The sequence below is a fragment of the Xyrauchen texanus genome, chromosome 7, assembly GCF_025860055.1.
Source record: "Xyrauchen texanus isolate HMW12.3.18 chromosome 7, RBS_HiC_50CHRs, whole genome shotgun sequence".
Lineage (NCBI taxonomy): Eukaryota > Metazoa > Chordata > Actinopteri > Cypriniformes > Catostomidae > Xyrauchen > Xyrauchen texanus.
Window position 1 is genome coordinate 40,720,913 of NC_068282.1, and position 15,880 is coordinate 40,736,792.

The following is a 15,880-nucleotide window of genomic DNA, read 5'->3' on the forward strand; positions in this document are numbered from 1 at the left end:
TAATCTCCATGCGCGTGGCACAGTGATTAGAGCACCGGTCGCTGGATCGAGTTTCAGTCAATTCTCGTTCACTGCAAAGAACATCCAGTCTTTTATTTGTGCTCCACATGGCGTGGACAATACTACAGCTCTTATAGCACGTCGTGCCCCTTTTTTACACTGTAGATGTCGTTCAAAAGAGCTCGACCTTTGTAGACAAGAAATATGTCAAATGTTATTCGTCATAACTCCATTTACTAGGACATTTTACTTTACTGCTAAGGACATTTCTTTCCTCGTGAACAATGTTAAAAGTTACCCATAATAATTAGCCTACATAATAATGTGAAAGCTCTACTGTTTTGTAGTTTTAAAGTGTATAGTTTAGGATTGGATTTCATTCAAGGCTTATCTGTAGCCTATCAGATCGCAGTATTTCAATTAAACGGTATATTAAATGGATCTGTCAAATGCGAAATCTTTTATGAACCTATAAAGTTAAGATATGTCCAGACAGTTGTTTTGGTTAACCTTGGCAGCACACGACCAGGGTGCTGAAAAGAACGAATTGTTAAAAATATAAACATTTCCAGAGCGTGATTTACAAGACATCATGTTAGTTGTATCATTTCACCATTTCAAAATAAACTACCTTTATTAAATCAGTTTTTTTAAGAAGGCTATACTGTTTGTATGAAGTTTAGTTTGAACTTTCTGCTCGCATTTTCATGACATACAATGATTTTTTTTTATTTATTTTTTTTAAGATAGATTGGATATTAGGACTGAAACAATGAGTTGAGAATCAGCCACTTAATTAAGAGCAAACCCACGTGACTGCAGGTTTGTCCTCCTGTCATAAGAACAGGTGGTCGCAGTAGGCATTTGGTTCAGCTCAATCATAGACTACTAAACTATGATTTGACGACTACTAAAAGTATCTGACTTCTCTTTTACGATTGAACATTTCCACAAGTTGTTTATGTGTATGTAGAAATTAAGTCTAAGTTTCCTCATAAATTATAGTGAGTTATAGTTACAGCAAAGTTCTTTTCTACTTGTCAAGAGGGCGTGAGACTTGCCCATCACTCATGAAGGTGGAGGAAGACACGGGGAACGTCGGCGGAGCGGTGGCCGCCAGTGACTGCTGTATCACCAGACTTTTGAGCGTCGTGGAGAGCGAGTTACAGGCCGGTCGAGAAAAGGGAGATCCCACAGAAAAACAGCTCAAAGTCACACTGGAAGATGCTGAACTCTGGAGGAAATTCAAAGAAGTGACCAATGAGATGATTGTAACGAAGAACGGCAGGTGAGCCATCGCATCCCATCTGAGCAAGATGTCAAATTTGTAACAAAATATTTTATTATGCACAATTATTTTTTGTAATTATTATTATTTTTAGCTTAGTTTTTCATAAAAGTTGTTAGAAAGCAAATTTGTAACTTTTCACACTTAAACTTAAATGAAAACATTTGTTTACCTTGTATTCATTTGGCAGACGCTTTTATCCAAAGCGACTTACAACAGAGGAAAACATAAGCGAATCGTGTTAAGGATACAGTGGTACAAAAGTGCCATATTACAAAGTTTCACTAGCATCAGAATAGTGTTCAAAACATATACAAGTGCAAATTTATTATTATTTTTCTTTTCTTTTTTTAGTGAAACAAAAAAGGCTATTTCATATAGCTCATATTGATACAGTAATTCATTTGTTATTTCAACAGTGGCAGAAATTCCGACATTAAAAAAGCTATGTTTATAACATTCAGTAATAAAATTAAAATAATGAAATGTGCTTCATGAAGACTGTTATATTTTAACTGGATTTGTTACAAATATCAAATCTACTCTAATATTAGTCTACTCTCAGGAAAAAATAAAAACTGGGGTGGTATACCCGCAATGGGACATTTTTTTGTATCTCTTGTTAAAATGACTCTTTTGGGTATATTATTGTACCCTGCTGACTTATTTTGTAAATTGTAATGGTTAATTTATAAAAATCTACCTTCTAGTCTCCTCAAGGCTTTGTACCTTAAATAGAACCTTTTTTTTTTCCTGAACATTTTTAGTGCTTAATAGAGTTTAACTAAAGAACAAGCACTTCTGCTGAACCATTCTAAACACTGTAGAAATGAAGATGCAGATATTTTTATTATTATAAAAACAGTGGGGGTGTTTTATTCTATATACACATAAAAACGTGTTGCTCTTCACCCTTTAAAAGGAGGTTTTGAATTTGTCTGTTTTTAAGTTTTGATTACATTTAAGTTACCCATCTGCATTTCTGTCCAAATGCTTTACTTCCAAGGCATGTTTATTATTTTGTGTCGTTGCCATTGGCAGATCTTTTTTCGTTTTGGAACAGACAGAGTCATTTAATTGAATAGGCTTGTTGTGGTGTTGTCGAGCTGAAGGGTGACTTGACCAACTCTGTAGGTGGGTGTCCTTCCATTTGCAGCCGCTCTCAAACTTGTTCTCATCCATAAAAAATAATCATAGGCAGAAAAAGTGGGAAATGACTAGCATTCAACCTCTCATGGAGTTTGTGCTTGTAAATGCTTGTTAAGATTTGTTGGCAGCTGGTGTGAATAATTTTTATTGGGGAAAATTGTTAAATCACATATGTGCCAGTGTGTAACAGCTCTTGGACATATTTGATCAGATTTAAAGGGCTAGTTTAAGGGTTAAGTTAAATTTTAATTCTGGCATCATATATTCACCCTCATTTAATTCAAAACCTGTGTGACTTCCTTTTTTTCTATGGAACACAAAAAGAGATATTAGGCAGAATGTTAGTTTTAGCTGTAGTTACTATTCAGTTTAATTGTATGGAAAAAGATGCAATGAAAGTGAATGGTGATTAAGGCTAACATTCTCCCTAACATCTTTTGTGTACCACAGAGTGGTTTGGAACGGCATAAGGGTAAGTAAATGATGAACGATTTTAATTTTAGGGTTAACTATCCCTCTAAGTGTTCATACACATTTCAGTGTGTGAAAGTAAGAGATAACTTTTTTTAATTGGTCTACAGGAGCATCAAAGTATGCATTTTTAAATTGTTCATATGCCATAATTCCCCTTAAAATTCTGTGTTTTGTAGGAGGATGTTCCCAGTTCTGAAAGTCAGCGTGGCAGGTCTAGATCCCAACGCCATGTATTCGTTCCTGCTGGACTTCAGCCCTGCAGACGGGCATCGTTGGAAGTATGTTAATGGCGAGTGGGTCCCGGCGGGCAAACCTGAACCTCACAGTCACAGCTGTATATACATCCACCCTGACTCGCCCAACTTCGGTGCCCACTGGATGAAGGCTCCAGTGTGCTTCAGCAAAGTCAAACTGACCAACAAACTCAACGGAGGTGGCCAGGTGCTTAAATACTAACTCCTACAGTACTGACACCACAGTGTATAGTGATTACTGCCAAAATGAACTAAACAATAGCCCTCAACACTTTTGAACGTTTCATTCCAACTAAAAATGCTTAAGTCTCTGAATAAGTCTCTGACACTTAAGTCTCTTAAGTATTTTGCATTAGATTAAAATAAGTATTTAAACTCTTGGATGCTGAAATCACACTTAAAAATGTCTGAATATCCTTACATTAGATAAAAAATGCATTTGGACACTTTTGGACAGTAAAGTAACAAAGTATTTGAACTCTTTTGGACACTTTAATCACACTTAATCTCTGAATATCATTGTATTAGATAACAAATAGCATTTGAACTATTTTGGACGCTTAAGTCACACTTAAAAATGTCTGAATATCATTGCATTAGATAACAGAATGCATTTGGACACTTTGGGACAGTAAAGTAACAAAAAGTATTTGAACTCTTTTGGACACTTAAGTAACACTTACAAATGTATTATAATCAGTAAATTAGATAACAAAAAGTATTTAAACACTTTAGAATGCTTAAACCACACTTCAAAATGTCCCAAAAATATGTCTTTATATTCCTTCAGGCATGAGCTATACAAATAAAGTTGTCTCCTGAGCTCAAACACACACACACACACACACGTTCTTAATGTTCACATCCACTGTTGTTGTTTCCACATTCGTCTCCTGTTGTTTAGCAGCAATTGCATCTTCTAGTGCTTCTTCGTGACAGCAACGACACAAGTGTGAATGTACCTTATGGACCCACTAATTAGTGCAAATAATTACAGGCGCATGCACATACTGTGTGTTCAGAGTATGCATGGTAGAAAAATTGGGCATCATGAGAAATTTGCATCATGCATCCTGTTCTCAGACACCTAGCATTGCTGTCTGACCGAAGTATACTTTTTGTTTTAGTCAGACTTATAAATGTCTGAATATCATTGCATTAGTTTGTATATGGACACCTTTGAATGCTTAATTTACTCAAAAATGCCTGAATATCTTTGTATATTAATTTCTAACCAAGAGTGCTTCTGCAAACAAATGATGCAACACTTTTTTTGTCAGAATTAACTTTACACTTCTTAGCCATTTTGCATTGACTTTTAATCAGCTGGTGTCAAGGAGATTTTAGTGGATGTTTGAGGTCAGTTCCCCTCAAGTCCATACAAGTGGACTTTTGCTGCCTTCACATGCAATCGGAATGATCGTAAATTCGAGTTTCCCCACTCACAAGTTGCACATGAATTACCCCTTAAGTCTTTATTACGACTGGGGAGACTTGTAGATCATTTTGATACCTGAGTTCCCGAGTTGGTTGGAGACTACAGTTAGCTCATATCATTTTGGTCATATACATTTATGTACACTACCGTTCAAAAGTTTTTTGAAACTTAATGCTTAAATGTTTGAAATTAGTTTTGTAGACAAAATTATAATTGTGCCACCATATTCATTTATTTCATTATAAAACAAAAAATGTATTAAAAAAAAGTCCATGACTTGGACCAAATAATAAAGAAAAGCAGCCAGTAAGTGCCCAACATAGATGGGAACTCCTTCAATACGGTTTAAAAAGCCTCCCAGGGTGATACCTCAAGAAGTTGGTTGAGAAAATGTCAAGAGTACATGTCTGCAAATTCTAGGCAAAGGGGGACTTCTTTGAAGATGTTAAAATATAACCGTTCTGATTTATTTTGGATTTTGTTTAGTCACAACATAATTCCCATCCATGTATGTTATGCCATAGTTTTAGGAGTTTACTACTATTCTAAAATGTGAAGCAAAACAAATATAATAAATTCTGAGTGTGTTTCAAAACTTTTGACCAGTAGTGTATATCAGCAACCATTTGATGCATGTTGTATATCTTTACCATGAAAATAGCATGTATTTTAACACATTTCCATCATCGTCAGCAAGCTAACTGAGTAACATGTAGTATAGAGACTGGTGTCAAAATAAAAGTGTTTCCTGTTCTTTACGACAACAAAGCACTTGAAAGTGACATACTCGTAATTACCACTTCAGAAGTGGGAAGTAGAATAAATCCGATAGCACATGAAGGCAGCATTTAAGTCCTAGCAGAGTAATCACATGAACTTTGGACATGTTTCACAAAGTTTCACAACCAAATGTTCAAGTACTTTTTGTCTAACTTTTGAACAATATATCTATTGTTTTATCATTTCAAACCTAGCTAACTTCTTTTTGTGAAATGTTTTGCATGAAAAGTGTGTTTGTGCTATATTTCTTTAAAATAAATGTCACTTGGTTTGATATTTTGTTGCTGTAGCACAAACGGTAGAGCAGAGTCATAAAAACAGCTGGCAATGAGTTTGCTAATTGAACTTTGGTTAAAAACATATGGTAAATGCAGAAATCTTAATGAATTTTCTTTCATGTAAGGGCCTATTGAACTCTTGTTCTTATTCTTGTTCTTATTCTTATATATAATTCTGGTTCTCTCTTCTGTATAATTGGCATATGTTTGCTGTACTGTATATAGGCAAAGGAGTAAGAAATGCAACATAACAAAAACCCCACCCTACCCCACATTATCTACAGGTAGTGCTCGTGTTGTGCAGGTGCGTAGAGTTCTATGTGCCCTGTTCCACAATCTTGAGTAGCCTCTCAGGGCTCTTGTTTGTCCAAACAGGCCTGTGCAGCTTTTAGGAGTCTTGGCCTGCCTTTAATCACCCTGTGTGCTGCCACGGGGAAATTTCAAGTGCGCATTTATACAATTAGTGCTCTCCTCTGCATCCACTTCACCTATGGAGCCCCTTTGTTCAGCAGGGACTGCATGTAAACAGGAATAAACAGCTCTTAATTGCCACTTTTCTCATTTAATGCACTTCCTGCCGTTCAGGCAGAGAGTGGTCTACTTCAGCTAGCCATCCTGGCTTTCAGCGGGGCCACTGCAAGGTGCTCCAGCCCGCTCCATTCGAGTATGACTCCGCCACCAAATTATTATTGGTATTTACATGACCCCTCCCCTCCACCCTCCTGTCCTCCTCTGTTCTTCTCTGTTGCCTATTAACCGGGGTTTTTAAACGAGGAGCTGGCACAGGAGAGGACGATGAGAGAGAACCAGCTCCAAATGAAATAATTGCTGTGGTTAGTTGTACATTATGGTAATTACCTCTGTTTTTTCTATGCAAAATTAATTTAGCCATCAGTCCTTAGATGTTCAAAAAGGTAACATATTAAAAAAGGCAGAGGGGAGAGAAAAGCACACAAAGCCCTTTATGTCCCCTGTAGCCATGCAGATGAGTACCTACCCCTCATCAGTCATTGTAATCTATCAATTAGAGGGAAAAAATCAGTTTCTGTCTCTTTTCTGCGCATCTCTTTCTCAGAATTTTGTTGATGTTACATTTATAGATTTAAACACTGTCTGCGGTCACTACAGTCACCTGAAGATTTTTTTCATACAAAGAATGTAGACAATGCAGTGTGTAAATGTAAAAATCTGACGAGCATTTCACACAAATAAATTGCTAATAAAGTTCAAAATTATTAGATAGTATGTAGATATAGGTAAGACACTGAACGAAAGAGATCGGAGTGTGTTTTTTAAGAGTAAGTGCTTTAACGGTTGTTAAATAAAGAATTGGGGAATTTATGACCAATGATCTGAAGATAAACACATTTGTAATTTTGTGTAGGCTGCACTAGGAAAACTAACTTTTTGAATGAAACAGAATCCACTCTGAGCATGATTTGATAGTCATTACCATTATGGCCTAAAATATAAATATATAGGAATAAAGGAATTCTTTGTACTATGGAGCGCAACAGTAAGTATTTTTCCTTTTCATTTCTTCCGTAGAGATTTAATTAAATTCTTCATAAAAGAGTTCTAAGCCATGAACCAAACAAAGCAGCTCTGGGGTGAATAACAACATTACAAACTTTGATTCGAAGCAAGAAAAATATTTGAAAATCAGACAAAAGTCAAAGGTACAAGACTGTATACTTAAAGGGATAGTTTACCTAAAAAAGATTTTTAGAATAATACCTTGGCTCTGTAGGTCCTCACAATGCAAGTGAATGGGTACCAACATTTTGAAGGTCCAAAAAGCACATAAAGTCAGTGTTAAAGTAATCCATAAGTCTCCAGTATTTACAGCAAATCAGTATCATCAGGAGCGATGTGATAGGTGTAGGTGAGAAACAGATCAATATTTATGTCCTTTTTTTACTATCAATCCTCACTTTCACTTTCACATTCTTCTTGTTTTGTTTTTGGCGATTTGCATTCATCATGCATATTGCCATCTACTTGGCAGGAAGGAAAATTTATAGTAAAGATTACTTAAATATTGATCTGTTTCTCACCCACACCTATCATGTGCCTTCTGAACATCAGGGGTTTAAATTAACTGAGAAAAAATACTTAAGTATTATTTTGGGGATTTGTACTTTACTTGCACTTTTACTTCAGTACATTTCCAAAGAAAAATTTTTACTTTTAAAAATTGTATATAAACTTGAAAAGTACTCAGATGACAGACCAGAGGTCAGTCATTTCAAATTGAGTGTTGCAATGTGGCTGTTTGAAGTTCTGACCATCTGCAGAGGTGGTTTTTCAGATCTGATTTGTGTGAAAGGGGATACAAGTCATTGTTGTAGAGCCTCCAGTGTTAATTTCACCAGGAAATACAATAGGCCACATAAAATGTATTTAGCAAAGATGTTGTTATTATAAAATTATACTTTGACCAGTTTGCAAATGTCACAGGGGGAGAAATATTATAATAGTCGGAGACAGTAAAAAGGCAACTTAACAAGCCAGTCAAATTTCACACAATCTGCTCTTTTGAATTTAGGAAAAAAGTTACTTTTAAATTTGTTATTACTTACGTACAATTTAATGTGAACACTTTTTTACTTTTACTCGAGTATTTTTTGGCTAGATACTTGGACATATAGTTTAGTAATGTTTTCACTCATTATCCATACTTTCACTTAAGTATAATTTCGGAGTACTTTTTACACCCCTACTTAACATATAGATTTAACCACTGGATTCTTTTAGATCAATTTTGTTCTACCTTTATGTGCTTTTTGCAGTTTCAAAATGTTGGTACACATTTACTTAAATTGTGAGGACCTACAGAGCTGAACACTTCTTCTAAAATCATTGTTTGTGTTCTGGGATGGCATAGGTGAGTAAATGATGACAGAATTTTCATTTTTGGGTGAACTATCCCTTTAACAAACTACTATCCCATGAAGTATTGCAAATGACATAATCTAATTAATATATTATACAATATATTTTCATTTTATTGCATTATTATTGCAATATTCAGATATTTTCATATAAACAAGTAGTTTGAGGGAGATGGGACTGACAGGGACTGACTTTGCGTCAATCACAATGGGAGTGGACAGTCACTGCAGAGCTTGTTTGGTGCACTTTGTTGGCTGTGATTTTCTGATTGGTGGATCTTTATCTGCTGGACCATGGGTAGTGTCGTTCAGCTATTAAACGCAATGTTTAAACAACAGAGGCTTATACCATTGATTACAAACCTCAGAGCTCACAGTAAGTCTGTAGAAATATTGATAAAAATCTATTTGCCTATGGAGAAAATTAATGGGATATTTACTTATGGAGCCCAACCGCTGTTCACGATTTATAAAGTATGGAACTATATTTTAAATTAAAGTCAGTATGTCGTCTACATATTTTAGTGAATTCTACAGTAGAAGTCTAATCTGTTTTTTTTCTTCTCTTTTGTGATTGATTGATCTAGATCATGCTGAATTCTCTTCATAAGTACGAGCCACAAATTCATATAGTTCGTGTGGGAGGCAGCCACAGGATGGTGACCAACATCTCTTTCACAGATACTCAATTCATCGCTGTAACAGCCTATCAGAATGAAGAGGTTAGAGCATCTTCTCAAAATGTTTACAATAAACATGCTTAAAGTGATAGTTCACCCACAAATTATTTACTCATCCTCATTCCATTCCAGTGTCCAGTATTTAAATCAAAATCTTCAGATATTATTGGTGTGGGTGAGAAACAGATCAATATTTATGTCCTTTTTTTACGATCAATCCCCACTTTCACTTTCATATTCTTCTTGCTTTGTTTTTGGCGATTTGCATTCTTCATGTATATTGCCACCTTCTGGGCAGGGAGGAGATTTTATAGTAAAAACAAAAAAAAAAGACTTAAATATTGATCTGTTTCTAACCCACACGTATCATATCCCTTCTGAACATATACATAGATTTAACCACTGGATCACTTTTATGTGCTTTTTGGAGCTTTTTGGTACCCATTTACTTGCATTGTGAGGACCTACAGAGCTGAAAAATTCTTAAAACAAATCTTTGTTCCTGTTTTATGATGGCATAAATGAGTAAATGATGAGAGAATTGTCATTTTTGGGTGAACCATCCAAAAATAAAAAGGTTAGAACATCTTTTCAAAATGTTTAAAATCATTTACTTATCCTCATGCCATCCCAGATGTGTATGAAAGTGAGTCAATTTGTTTTTTATTTTGCTGAATGTAAAATACAATTACTTTAAGTGTTTTTGGAAGCCACCACATTGGAAAATCTCAGATTTTTCTTTTCAACTTGAAGATTTTAAGATTTTGACAATTGTAAGACATAGGAAAGTTATGATATAGGCTTTTTTTTACCACATGCACTGTCTGTTTTCCCATTCGTTTAATGAAGGTTATGTACATTTGAAGTGATTAATCCTCTTCTCTTCACAGATAACTGCATTGAAGATAAAACACAACCCTTTTGCAAAAGCTTTCCTTGATGCTAAGGAAAGGTACAATTCATCTAAATTACATAAAACAACAAACATGGTCAGTGTTAACAAGTTTTCTCACCAATTTAACAACAATGCATATTTCAACTCATAATGATATCATTGCGGGCATTAGTGCTAGTCAAGTTAGCATGACTGTGCGAAATTAGCCATGATTAGCAAACCAATTATTAAGTGTTTAAGCTTTGAATGGAGTGAGTGTGTATTAAACAACAAACATTGTTAATGTTAACAAGTTTTCTCACTAATTTAACAACAATGCATATTTCAACTCATAATGATATCATAGCGGGCATTAGCGCTAGTCAAGTTAGTATGACTGTGCGAAATTAGCCATGATTAGCAACCAATTATTAAGCGTTTAAGCTTTGAATGGAGTGATTGTGTATTAAACAACAAACATTGTTAGTGTTAACAAGTTTTCTCACCAATTTAACAACAATGCATATTTCAACTCATAATGATATCATTGCGGGCATTAGCACTAGTCAAGCTAGCATGACGGTGTGAAATCAGTCGTGATGAGCAACCAATTATTAAGCATTTATGCTTTGAATGGAGTGAGTGTGTTAGTAAAGGAGCTTGTTGGAGAGGCAGTGTGAAGTGAGAGAGAGAGAGATTTTAAGCGGCTACAGTGAAGAATGTGTGAGATATTACACAACAATGTTAGTGGAATGAGCTCTGAGTAATTCAGCACAAGTAGAGGTAGTTGTGTAGCCTAAGGTAAAACACACCTGTGAAAAACTGACATTCAGAAAGTGTTTATTTAAAAAAAGAAATACAAGCAGCAAAGGAATACAGTGGGTACGGAAAGTATTCAGACCCCCTTAAATTTTTCACTCTTTGTTATATTGCACCATTTGCTAAAATCATTTAAGTTAATTTTTTTTCCTCATTATTGTACACACAGCACCCCATATTGACACAGAATTGTTGACATTTTTGCACATTTATTAAAAAAGAAAAACTGAAATATCACATGGTCCTAAGTATTCAGACCCTTTGCTGTGACACTCATATATTTAACTCAGGTGCTGTCCATTTCTTCTGATCATCCTTGAGATGGTTCTACACATTCAATTGAGTCCAGCTGTGTTTGATTATACTGATTGGACTTGATTAGGAAAGCCACACACCTGTCTATATAAGACCTTACAGCTCACAGTGCATGTCAGAGCAAATGAGAATCATGAGGTCAAAGGAACTGCCTGAAGAGCTCAGAGACAGAATTGTGGCAAGGCACAGATCTGGCCAAGGTTACAAAAAAGTTTCTGCTGCCCTTAAGGTTCATAAGAGCACAGTGGCCTCCATAATCCTTAAATGGAAGACGTTTGGGACGACCAGAACCCTTCCTAGAGCTGGCCGTCCGGCCAAACTGAGCTATCGGGGGGAGAAGAGCCTTGGTGAGAGAGGTAAAGAAGAACCCAAAGATCACTGTGGCTGAGCTCCAGAGATGCAGTCGGTAGATGGGAGAAAGTTGTAGTAAGTCAACCATCACTGCAGCCATCCACCAGTTGGGGCTTTATGGCAGAGTGGCCCGACGGAAGCCTCTCCTCAGTGCAAGACACATGAAAGCCCGCATGGAGTTTGCTAAAAAACACCTGAAGGTCTCCAAGATGGTGATAAATAAGATTCTCTGGTCTGATGAGACCAAGATAGAACTTTTTGGCCTTAATTCTAAGCGGTATGTGTGGAGAAATCCAGGCACTGCTCATCACCTGTCCAATACAGTCTCAACAGTGAAGCATGGTGGTGGCAGCATCATGCTGTGGGGGTGTTTTTCAGCTGCAGGGACAGGACGACTGGTTGCAATCGAGGGAAAGATGAATGCGGCCAAGTACAGGGATATCCTGGACGAAAACCTTCTCCAGAGTGCTCTGGACCTCAGACTGGGCCGAAGGTTCACCTTCCAACAAGACAATGACCCTAAGCACACCGCTAAAATAACGAAGGAGTGGCTTCACAACAAATCCATGACTGTTCTTGAATGGCCCAGCCAGAGCCCTGACTTAAACCCAATTGAGCATCTCTGGAGAGACCTGAAAATGGCTGTCCACCAATGTTTACCATCCAACCTGACAGAACTGGAGAGGATCTGCAAGGAGGAATGGCAGAGGATACCCAAATCCAGATGTGAAAAACTTGTTGCATCTTTCCCAAAAAGACTCATGGCTGTATTAGATCAAAAGGGTGCTTCTACTAAATACTGAACAAAGGGTCTGAATACTTAGGACCATGTGATATTTCAGTTTTTCTTTTTTAATAAATGTGCAAAAATGTCAACAATTCTGTGTTTTTCTGTCAATATGGGGTGCTGTGTGTACAATAATGAGGAAAAAAATGAACTTAAATGATTTTAGCAAATGGCTGCAATATAACAAAGAGTGAAAATTTTAAGGGGGTCTGAATACTTTTCCGTACCCACTGTATATTTTTGCCATATATATCTGATTGACGATTGTTGTAACCATCACCATTACAATTCCTAAACAGTTTAAATCACACATCACACAACATTTTACTGTAATACTTAGTTGTAATACATACAAAAATGATGAAATACATTGCTTATTTATTTAAATCAGCATAAATTAAAGGCTGTATAACAAATACTACAATTATATATAGATATGTACAATTTTAATAGTATATCAGTATCATTATGTTTTCACATTACAGTAAAAAGCCATTTATTTGCATCAATGTAAGAAAATTATGCTTCATATTCATTAAGCTTAATATTATTTCTTATTTAATTCATTTGATTATAGGATGAAATATGTCCCTTGCAGATATTGTGAGATTAACCATAGAAAAATATATAGTGAGACAAGTGTAAAGTGGAATAGTGTCATGATAATGGTTATTGATCTTTACTTATACTGTTGATTTATTATGTACCAATAGGTTTATGTTTCTTTTGAGGTTTCTCTCATAGACAAAGCTTCTCTCTCTCGCTCTCTCTCTTTCTTTCTTCATAGGAGCCATTCAAAGAATCATCTAGAACCTCCAGCTGAAAACCAGCATGTGGGCATACCACACTGTTAGTGATTTATTTCCTGTGTCTTTATTTTAGCAAAACTGTACATCATTAATATGTTCTTTCAGCTGATTTATAGACATGTTCATATAGAACAGTGTTATGTTAATGAAATTGGTGTCTATTTTTTGGTTTGCAGATGGGTGGTTCATATCAAACCCAGACACTCTGTGTTCTGCAAGTGGTGGTAACTTTCCATACCCTGGAGGTTTACCACTCGCTCCCCACCATGGCTACAAACACTACCCAAGTCTGCACGGGCACCGAGCAGCCCCGTACCCATCACCCTACTTGTCCCGCCACCATCATCACCGTGGTCACAACTCGGGTAACACATTATGTTTAAAGGGACAGTTCACCAGAAAATGAAAACCCTGTCATAATTTACTCACCCGCATGTCGTTCCAAACCCATATGACTTTCTTTATTCTGTGGAATACAAAAGGGTACATTTTGAAGAAGGTCCGGTCAAGTGTCAAGGGATTCTGCTTTAAAGCTTTCATAAGTATCATAAAAAATGTGTCCATATGACTCGTACATCATATTCAAAGTATTCTGAAGACATACAATAGCTTTTGGTGAAAAACAACCCAAAATGTAAGTAATTTTTCAGTAAAAAGCTTAATGTCCATCGCACATTCATGACAGAAGTTAACTTAAATGCTTTTTGCTGCAGAATTATTATCCACTGCCAGTGTATTGAAAAGGACCGGAATATTCTTCACAAATTTTCCTTTTGTGTTTCACAGAAGAAAGAAAGTCATACGAGTTTGGAACAACATGAGGTTGACAGAAGTTTTGTTTTTGGGTAACTATTCCTTTAATAAAACACAACTAGGATAACCTTTCAGGTAGCTAATAGAAGTGATAATTATAGACAACTTCTATCTTTAATATTTATTTTAAATACCGTTATCTAAAAGCTTTTTCAATATTGTACTGGGTTAAAAGTCCATAAGTCCACTTTTAAAATGCAAAAAAAAGTTTTTGTGTGTGTGAAAAGTTACAAAAATTTCAGAATTTCGTAGTATTTGGTACTTAGTTTTTATTTTCTTAGCTAATATCACTCATTTTCTTATTTGATAAGTGACTCGTCCTCTGCCACCCAGATTGAGGCGTCACTACGCGACAGCGAGGACTTAAAAGCGCATAGGGAATTCGGCATTCCAAATTCCAGACCCTTTTTCACCCAATTTGGAATGCCCAATTCCCAATGCGCTTTTAAGTCCTCGCTGCCTCCGCTTCTGAGACAGTCAGCCCGCACATCTTATCACGTGGCTTGTTGAGCGCGTTGCCACAGAGACCCAACACTTGTGGCTTCACGCATCCACGCTCTACCGAGAGAGAACCATATTATAGCGACCACGAGGAGTTTAACCCATGTGACTCTACCCTCCCATTGCAAACGGGACAATTTGACTGCTTAGGAGACCTGGCTGGAGACACTCAACACTTCCTGGGATTCAAACTAGTGAACTATCGAACACCAGGGGTGGGAGCCATCATCTTTATCACTGAGCTACCCAGGCCCCCAAAAATGTGGACTTTTGGATCTTTGGACCCCACTGTATTCATAATATCAGTTTTCCCTTTGACTCATTCCCTTTTTAAATTTTTTTCCCCTCTGAAGTGTCTCTGTCTGAGAATTTGAGTCCAGGCGCAGTGCAGGTGTTCTCTGGTAATGAGGGCTGGACAGGTGTGTCTCCTCCTGGTCCTGCTACAATGCTATCTATGCAGCCTGCTCCAAGCTCACCTGGAGCCAGCAGGTCAGAATCAGAACCAGCAACCAAGAGAAAAAGAACCGATTGCAGAGAGAAACCAGACTTTTATCCTTACAACACCATACCACATTATAACTAGCAATGGGATTATCTGTTTAGGGTTTTATGTACATACAGTACATACCTGCACCTAAAAATCTATATATAATAAAAATCCTTTATACCTGCATAAAGGTGCTCTTAGTTATTTATTAATTGCTAAACTTTTAAACAGAAGTAAATAGTAGTAGTAGAATATTGCACATTTGTATGTTCACATCATATGATTATCCACTTGTGGAATAAATGAATAACGGCTGACTGCAAATAGCACATTTTTAAAATGACATTGGTAACTGAGAACTTCTGTTTTTTGTTGATGCTGCATCTACGCCCCTAGGTGCCTGCGCAACATAAGCAAATTTTACTGACTGCATCTTTAATATGCAGACAACTTTAAGTAAGCTTTTAGTAAATTTCTCTGAAAAGTGTAAACACTGACTCTGTGGCACATAGAATCAAAATGTTGCTCTATTTGTTTGAGTATCTCAACCAGCCCAACACGAAACATAATAGAAATGTTACAGTTCACTTTTATATTTACTTATCTGTGATTTTATAGGTTATCAGTGTTCTTTACAAGTACCTGTTTTCCTCACAGTCAGTATCCATGCTTGTGGGCTGTGAGCAGCTGCACTGTGTCATCCAGTCCTCCAGGGGGCATTGTGAGCACTACACACAGCCAGGAGGAGCCTGCAGATGTTATCTCCACATCACCCTGCACATTACTGCAGATCCACGGACCAACCAGCTCTGAGGGTGGAGTTGACCAAGCCAATCAGAGTAGGGTGGGTGGGTTGAGCTGGCCTTCTGTCACCACCCACACATTTTGA

General features: G+C 36.7%; 1 protein-coding gene across 1 annotated transcript; it reads left to right on the forward strand.

Moving 5' to 3' along the window:
- Positions 1-1,070: 1,070 nt before the first annotated feature.
- Positions 1,071-15,880, forward strand: tbx19 (T-box transcription factor 19). The gene is made up of 8 exons (XM_052129567.1): positions 1,071-1,288; positions 3,088-3,352; positions 9,143-9,277; positions 10,126-10,187; positions 13,169-13,230; positions 13,367-13,555; positions 14,858-14,993; positions 15,649-15,880. Exons 1-8 carry the CDS (start codon positions 1,071-1,073, stop codon positions 15,878-15,880), a joined length of 1,299 nt encoding a protein of 432 aa, XP_051985527.1.

Bases quoted from the DNA above. Each gene is read 5' to 3' on its own strand.
- tbx19 (XM_052129567.1), top strand. From the start codon at position 1,071: ATGAAGGTGGAGGAAGACACGGGGAACGTCGGCGGAGCGGTGGCCGCC. The intron at 3,353-9,142 runs GTGCTTAAATAC...TGATTGATCTAG, and splicing joins AACTCAACGGAGGTGGCCAG to ATCATGCTGAATTCTCTTCA. The intron at 9,278-10,125 runs GTTAGAGCATCT...TTCTCTTCACAG, and splicing joins CAGCCTATCAGAATGAAGAG to ATAACTGCATTGAAGATAAA.